Source organism: Arachis duranensis, chromosome 7, assembly GCF_000817695.3.
Source record: "Arachis duranensis cultivar V14167 chromosome 7, aradu.V14167.gnm2.J7QH, whole genome shotgun sequence".
NCBI lineage: Eukaryota > Viridiplantae > Streptophyta > Magnoliopsida > Fabales > Fabaceae > Arachis > Arachis duranensis.
The window spans coordinates 65,949,952-65,958,544 of NC_029778.3; the positions used below are offsets into that span (position 1 = coordinate 65,949,952).

The 8,593-nt window shown below is 35.6% G+C and overlaps 1 protein-coding gene across 1 annotated transcript; it reads left to right on the forward strand.

Annotated features, from left to right (window-relative positions):
• The first annotated feature begins 65 nt into the window (after positions 1-65).
• Positions 66-821, forward strand: LOC127740565 (secreted RxLR effector protein 161-like). The gene has a single exon (XM_052251617.1). The coding sequence runs from the start codon at positions 66-68 to the stop codon at positions 819-821; it is 756 nt and encodes a 251-aa protein (XP_052107577.1).
• The last annotated feature ends 7,772 nt before the right edge of the window (positions 822-8,593 follow it).

Sequence of the window (8,593 nt, forward strand, 5' to 3'; positions counted from 1 at the left end):
AAGGAAAAGAAGGAACTTTCGTTAGCCAAACCAAATATTGCAAGGAATTGCTCAAAAGATTTGGAATGGATAATGCTAAGGCAATGGACACACCAATGAGCATTACTTGCTACCTTGACAAAGATGAACAAGGTAAAAGCATAGATGTAAAGAAGTATAGAGGCATGATAGGATCATTACTTTATCTAACGGCAAGTAGGCCAGATATCATGTTTAGTGTATGCATGTGTGCGAGATACCAAGCTAATCCTAAGGAATCTCACTTAAGTGCGGTGAAAAGGATTATGAAGTATCTCATAGGAACATTAAATGTTGGATTGTGGTATCCGAAAGGATCCACTTGTGATTTGATTGGTTATTCCGATTCCGATTTTGCCGGTTGCAAATTGGATAGGAAAAGCACTAGCGGCACTTGTCACTTGCTAGGAAACTCTCTTGTTTCATGGTATAGTAAGAAACAAGTAAGTGTAGCCTTGTCTACCGCCGAAGCCGAGTATGTAGCCGCCGGTAGTTGTTGCGCCCAAATTTTATGGATGAAACAACAACTTGTGGACTATGGACTCATGCTTGATCACATTCCTATCAAATGTGATAATACTAGTGCAATAAATTTAACCAAGAATCCGGTTCAACAATTAAGAACCAAGCATATTGAGATTAGACATCACTTCATAAGAGACCATGTTGAAAAGGGTGATGTGGTTATTGAATTTGTCGAAACTAGTAAACAACTAGCGGACATCTTCACTAAACCTTTATGTAAAGAAAGTTTTTTTAACATCCGAAATGAACTTGGTATCTTGGATTCTAATCTAATATGATTTGTTTGAATTCATTGTATTTATATTGCTATTTTTGTATCTCTTACTAACTTAAGCATTGGAGATATCCAATTAGCCATTGTTTTGTAGGTTTATGAGTTGATGAATGAGTGATTAATCTTGAGGTAGATTGAAGAATTTGAAGATTATAAACAATGGAGGATCAACAAATTGAAGTTTATAATGGTTTAAGTGAGTATATACATGATGGAACTCAAAGGATCGAAGAAAGAACCACCAAAGGATGAAAATTTGGTGACTTTGGGCAAAATGATGCATGATGAAGACCAAGATTGATTGTCTCCTCTTCATCAAGTCACTTTTTATTGCTTTATGTTTATTTGATTATTTGAATTGGTACAGAATTTCAGATCTAAAATGTCATGAGATACAAAATAAGTCTCTAAAAGTTGTTTAAATACTAAACTAGTAACCTAGGTTTACAGAGAATGAGTAAACTAAGATAATTGGTACAGAAATCCACTTCTGGGGCCACTTGGTGTGTGCTGGGGCTGAGACTTAAACTTCTCACGTGCCTGGGCTGTTTTTGGAGTTGAATGCCAGGTTGTAACGTGTTTTTGGCGTTGAACTCCAACTCCTGTTTCTGACGCTGGACGCCAGACTGCAACATGGAACTTGCATTGAACACCAGTTTACGTCATCTATATTCGCGAAAAGTATGGACTATTATATATTGCTGGAAAGCCCTGGATGTCTACTTTTCAACCCAATTGAGAGCGCGCCAATTGGTGTAAATCATGTTGCTTGTATGTGAAGTTTGTATTCATAGGTTTTGATGAATGACAAACCAACAAACGACATGAAAGACAAACCAACAAACAACTTGAATGAACAAGCATGATTGAAAGATCAACCAACATTCAACGTTGAGGAATGAAGAGTTGAAAGCAACACAACAACAACAAGAAAACTCAAGTCCACAACATTTGAAGACAAGTATAGTGTCTTAGGACTTAGGTAACTTCTTGTTAAGAACCAATTGCTAAATCTCTCAACACACACTCACAAAAATGTTTTGATTATCATATCATATGCACATCTTGCAATTCGATGCTAGCCAAATGGTTTAAAACTTGTTTTCAAAGGTACAAAAGCATAGGAATTGACTCCAACAAGTTTGAGATCAATCCTAAGTATTTTGAAGTGATTTTAAGCCATTCTTTAAGGTTTGCATCGATGCACACTCATCTTGCATCGATGCAAAGCATGCAACGACTTGTTGCATCGATGCAAAGATGTTTGCATCGATGCAACCTAGCTGAAAATTCAAATTTCAGATTCAAAAACACATTTGCATCGATGCAAAGTGTTATGCATCGATGCAAATTGTACACCTTGTAAATTGGAGTGTGATCTCCAAGGTTGAGTCAAGAGTTATAAACACTATAGTCGGTGAGGATACCAAAGAGGTATACTAAGTACTCAAGGCAAATCTTAGAGAAGGTATCTTTAAGTGGAGTGGGTTAGTATACGAGTGGTGATCATATACCGTGAGGTGTTAGAAACTAAGGACTCGGATTGTAAAAGGTTTTGCGCGAGCACCTTGAAGCTTGGCAATAGTGGAACTTCTCAATTGCGATTGAGAAAGAAAGTGGACGTAGGACAAGGATTGTGCCGAACCACTCTAAATAGCGTTTGCATCTCTCCAAACTCATCTCTTCAATATTATTTTCTTTTACCTTTGAGCAAATAAATTGTGATCGAAAAGTAGCCTCGTAAGTACTTAAGGAGTAGCTTAAGTCCGATTGGTGAAAAGCTTGATCAATTTATTTGAGTTGGTGTCTATTGGAAAGTAAAAGCTCCTTATAAATGCTTAGCAATTGAGTTAAGCTCTTGGAAAAATACTAGTACAATAACACTTTTGTATATTGTCTTTAACTTTCGCAAAAAGATTCATTGTTGTTGCAATACTCAATTCACCCCCCCTCTTGAGTAATTGTGCATAGGTTCTACAATTGGACTCCTGTAGCTCCAAAAAATCCATTCCGAGTGCAGGAAGGTCAGAATCCAACAACATCAGCAGTCCTTTTTCAGCCTAAATCAGATTTTTGCTCAGCTTCCTCGATTTCAGCCAGAAAATACCTGAAATCACAGAAAAATACACAAACTCATAGTAAAGTCCAGAAACATGATTTTTGCTTAAAAACTAATAAAATTCTATTAAAAACTAATAAAAACATGCTAAAATCTATATGAAATTACCCCCAAAAAGTGTATAAAATATCCGCTCATCAATCATCCTTGATGCATTTAGATCCTCGATCAGGGCAATATGAACTAGAAATTCAAAAGATTATACATTTGCAAGGAATAGCAAATGAATTGCCTGATGCATTTTCCGATAAAAAGAGGATAACCAAGTCGTATATACCCGCGGAAAATGCCCCAATTCGAATTGATGTCCCAGTTGGACAAATTGCCACCAAAGCAAATACACGCCAGAAGTGTGGTAGGCCTGTCGGTTCCAAAGACAAAAATCCTCGAAAGAGAAAAGAGGTAAATACTATTCCTATTGAAAAAGACATAGTAAAGACACCTGCAGTTGTCCAAAATTCTAATAAAGTTTTAACGCCAGAAGACATTCAAGTACCTGAAAATTATGAAAATGACGAGATCTCGATAAATTATGTCTTTACAGGAGAGAAGTGGGATCGAAATAAGACAATTGTCAATGAAATATTTGCATAGAATGTGGCATTAAATATCATTCATGAAAGAAAGGATCTTGAGCCAAGATAAGTCGAAGAATGTCGACAAAGGAATGATTGGCCAAAATGGGAAGAAGCCATGAAGGCTGAATTAGACTCACTTGCAAAACGTGAAGTCTTTGGACCTGTAGTCCGTACACCAGAAGATGTAAAACCTGTTGGATACAGGTGGGTATTTGTGAGAAAATGAAATGAGAAAAATGAAGTTGTGCACTACAAAGCCCGACTTGTGGCATAAGGTTTTTCACAAAGGCACGGTATAGATTATGAAGAAACGTATTCACCTGTAGTGGATGCGATAACATTGTGTTATTTGGTCAGTTTATCTGCATATCATAAACTGCATATGCATTTAATGGATGTAGTAACAGCCTATTTATACGGCTCATTAGATCGGGATATCTATATGAAAGTCCCTGAAGGACTAAAGATATCTAAACCATCCAATGAATATTCGCAAGGGTTATACTCAGTCAAATTGCAAAGATCTTTATATGGTCTGAAGCAATCTGGACAAATGTGGTATAATAGTCTTACTGAGTATCTGGCCAAAAATGGATTCAAGAATGATGATATTTGTCCATGTGTTTTCATAAAGAAATCTGCATCTGGTTTCATTATAATTACTGTGTACGTTGATGACTTAAATATCATTGGGACTCCTGAAGAGATTCCAACAATTATAAAAACTCTAAAAGAATAGTTTGAGATGAAAGATCTTGGAAAGGCTAAATTTTGTCTCGGCCTGCAGATTGAGCATACAAAAAATGGGATCTTTATTCATCAAAAACAACATACACATAAAATATCTTGAAGATATTTTATATGGATAAGTCGCATCCATTAAGTACTCCAATGATTGTAAGATCTTTAGATGTGAAAAAAGATCAATTATGTCCTAAAGAAGAGAATGAAGATATCCTTGGTCCTGAAGTACCATATCTTAGTGCCATTGGAGCGCTAATGTATCTTGCTAATAATACGCGACCTAACATATCATTCGCGGTGAATTTACTAGCAAGGTATAGTTCCTCTCCAACCAGAAGACAATGGAGTGGAATTAAGCAAATCTTTCGATATCTTCATGGAACTGTTGATATGGGATTGTTTTATCCCTATGGATCCAAGTCACAACTAGTTGGCTATGCAGATGCTGAATACTTGTCTGATCCATATAAAGAGAGATCTCAAATAGGATACCTGTTTACATATGGTGGAACAGCTATATCATGGAGGTCAACGAAACATACGATTGCTACAACATCCTTTAATCATGCCGAAATACTAGCAATTCATGAAGCAAATTGCAAGTGTTTTTGGCTCAGGAGTTTGATCCAATATATTCTGTCATCATGTAGACTGATTGATCATAAGATAGCTCAAACTATCCTATTTGAAGATAATACAACATAAATTGCTCAACTTAAAGGTGGATACATCAAAGGTGATAGAACAAAGCATATTTCTCCTAAATTCTTTTTCACTCATGATCTTCAAAATCAAGGGACAATTGATGTCCAACAGATCCGCTCAAGTCAATCTAGCAGATTTATTCACAAAGTCACTCCCAAAATCCTCCTTTGAAAAATTGGTACATGAGATTGGGATACACCGATTTCGAGACATTAAATGATGTCGACAAGAGGAGGAGACTCTACTCTTTCTTTCTTGGTCAGGTTTTTTTCCTATTGGATTTTTCTTGATAAGGTTTTTAATGAGGCAGTCCCCATTACAAAGGATATTGTACTCTTTTTCCTTCACTTAGGTTTTTTTCCAAATGTGTTTTCCTTTAGTAAGATTTTAACGAGGCATAATCCTAAATGGGCATTCAAGGGAGAGTGTTATGATAAAAACAAATTGAATGCTCATTTATGAGTTTGGGCGGCTAACCTTTCCTATACTGAAGGAATAGCTTTTCAAAACAGAATGAAATTAATGAAACCAAATAGCAATGCTTTTGCACGCCTATAAATAGGCATGACCTGATACAAAAGGAATATAACAACAGTAATAAAATATTTCCTTCTCTCTGTTTACTACAATATCTTCTCTTTATACACTGCTAATAAATCCTCTCTCTTTTATCTCTCTGTGATTTTCAGCCACAATATTTATAATATTAGTAAATAGATAAACTACTTATATTATAGTAAGATAAGAACATATTTATATTTTTCTATTTTCTATTTTTTTCTTTTCCTTATTTATTTACTTCACAACAGTATGATATTTATTTAAATATATATCATACATTATGTAGGTGCATATACTAGCAGTTGAATAGGGTTAATATCTTGCTTTAATTAAAATAAATATTAGAAAATGAGTTCACATAGGAGCATAAGGTAGTGATGAATATATTCAACTTAAAATCTGAGGCTTTTAACATTAATTAAGAACATTTCAAGACAAATATTAATTTCAAAAACAAATAAATAAGTATTTGATTATTACATAAATCCTAATACTAAAACATAACATGCATTAAGATAGAGATTCAATGGAATAAACATAAAGATTTACCTTCATTTTATAAGATGACTTAGGCATTTTATTGAACATGTCATATCATATCGTGTTTTCGTCGCTCATCTCAGTGTCCAAAATAAATCCTGGGTGGTGGTGGTGGTGGAGCAATAACAATGGAAGAGAGAAACAGAATCAATGAAGGAAGAGATTGGGTGCGATGTTTCTATCGATGATGATGCCGAAGAGAAGCGAAGAAAGGTGCACTCATCTCATGATTCCTTACTTGCTCATTGATTCTATTTTCTTGCAATCTAGTTATTAATTGTTCTTTTAATTTCTAATCAATTTAGTTTTCCATAATTGCGATAAAAAATTTCCTAATTCTCATAGCCAATAATTGTCCACCTTATTATAAGTCCAAGGAAGAATGATCCAGGCCTAAACTTTCAGTTATTGATTTGATTTTGTGACATCTTTTTAACTAAACTTTGATGGTAATGAATTCTAGATTAGAATTATATCTACAACAAACTTGAGTTTTTTAACTTGTGAATTTTTAAACCGATTCTTAGCACTCATTACTAATTGTGCTGCGGGATCTGATTGGGATCCATGGGTGGAAGTTGTCATTGCTGCGGAGTCGACCACAGGAGGTGGCATGGATGTTAGGGTCTGCTAAGGAGGTGGAGGCAATGGAGGAGTCCACTCTGCCTCAGGATGAGAAAGAGCAACAACTGTAAGACCCACAAAATTGGAGTTTGGGATCATGATGAAAGGTTAGTCCTGAGGAGCTTGTGATTTTAATGTCACAAGCGTAGCAAATATAGAGGGTGACTAAGTAGTTCTTGGGGGTGAGTCACCCACCCTCTACTCTGACCCTCACCATTACCTCTCTAAACATGTCTAGCTGAAACAAATAATGAAAATAGTTAAAAACATCATAATTAAAATGCACTATAATATAACACTACAAAAAAGGTCTATGATCACGGTGAAAAGCTAGTGAAAAGGGTGACCATAGGTCTATGGTCACAGTTTTTGACTTATGGTCACAGTTTTTCCACCGTGGCCTATTCTGCCATGGCCATAGACCTATGGTTATGGTTTTTTTAATCTATGGACACAGTTGTAGTGTTCAAATTCTGGCATTTTAGGCCACATTTTTTACCGTGATCACGCGTAAAAACTGTGACCATAGCTTGCTCTATGGTCACCCTTTTATTAAAACTGTGACCATAGCCTAATCTATGGTCATGGTTTAAGTGTGACCATAGCTTTTCTATGGTCACATTTTTGTAAAACCATGACCATAAAATTTACATTATATGCTAGATATGTTTTAATCCAAACAACACAAATCAAAATAGGGTATAATTTATTCATTACATGTAATACCAGGTAAAGTCTCTTTTTAAAGAGTAGATAACACATTAAAATATTACATTTAGATAACTAAAGTATATATGAGATCCATCCCATCTCATATTTGTATGGAACATATTTTCTTCATGTAACACCCTAACTACCAAAGCTCACGCTTCCGGCTGCGCAACTCTGATAGCTCGGACATTACGACGACACTTATACTATTTAATACTAAAATATGAGCCTGTTTAAAAACTTTAAACCGCAAATACCGTCCCCAAAAATGCTTTTGTTCGATAACGTACATCCATAGGAACCATACAACTTACAAAAACTCATAAAGAGTACATCCATATATATACATACATATATATATAAATAATATTACCGACATTAACCAATACAATTCCTATCCCTCTTACAAAATATATCAAGATAAAGGCGAGGGTACAATAATAATAATCTAAAGCAATACAGAGCATCTCAATAATAAATAATTAAACTCTTCTTAACTTCTGCGCCCAAATCCTGAAAGGGGAAAAATATAAGGGGTGAGAACATCATCCTCGAAAGGGTTCTCAGTAGAGGGTTTTTGGGAATTACTGTAATAGGATACATGAAGATAAACCGTACCAGTGATTAATAACCATCTTATGCCTCTTTTCAAAAACAACAGTTTATAAATAAAGTAAAGTCAAAAATCCTTTCTGAAAGAGGAACCGTTCAATTTTCAAAACATCAAAAGCCTTTCAAAAAGGTTTATCTAAACTGAACCAAAATAGCCTTTCATATTTTACTCCAAACCAGAAACACAAAACCGAAATCAACCATCGGTTTATCTCATTCCAACCACGGCCCTAGGCCCAAACAATCCAACCACAACCAATCCACCACAATCCAACAGAGTACTAGATGCAAACACAAGTAGGAAGATGCAAACACAAACAAACAGTTACAGCAAGTAGAACAAGTAGCAGGTAATCACAAGTAATCACATAGGCAAACCAAGTACAATATGCACACCCAAACAATGTCACATAGATGCATATGATGCATGTCTGTCCCTAGTGGCTGATGATATCATCTGTCGGTTACCAAGCCAACCCGACGTGTCCGGTAGCTAACCCGGACACAGTCTCTCTGTTGCGCATTATTATCATTAGAGGGTATCTGCGCCCTGTCGCCATTAGAGGGTATATGCGCCCTGTC

Excerpts from the sequence above, each read along its gene's own strand:
- LOC127740565 (XM_052251617.1), top strand. The coding sequence starts at position 66 with ATGGATAATGCTAAGGCAATGGACACACCAATGAGCATTACTTGCTAC.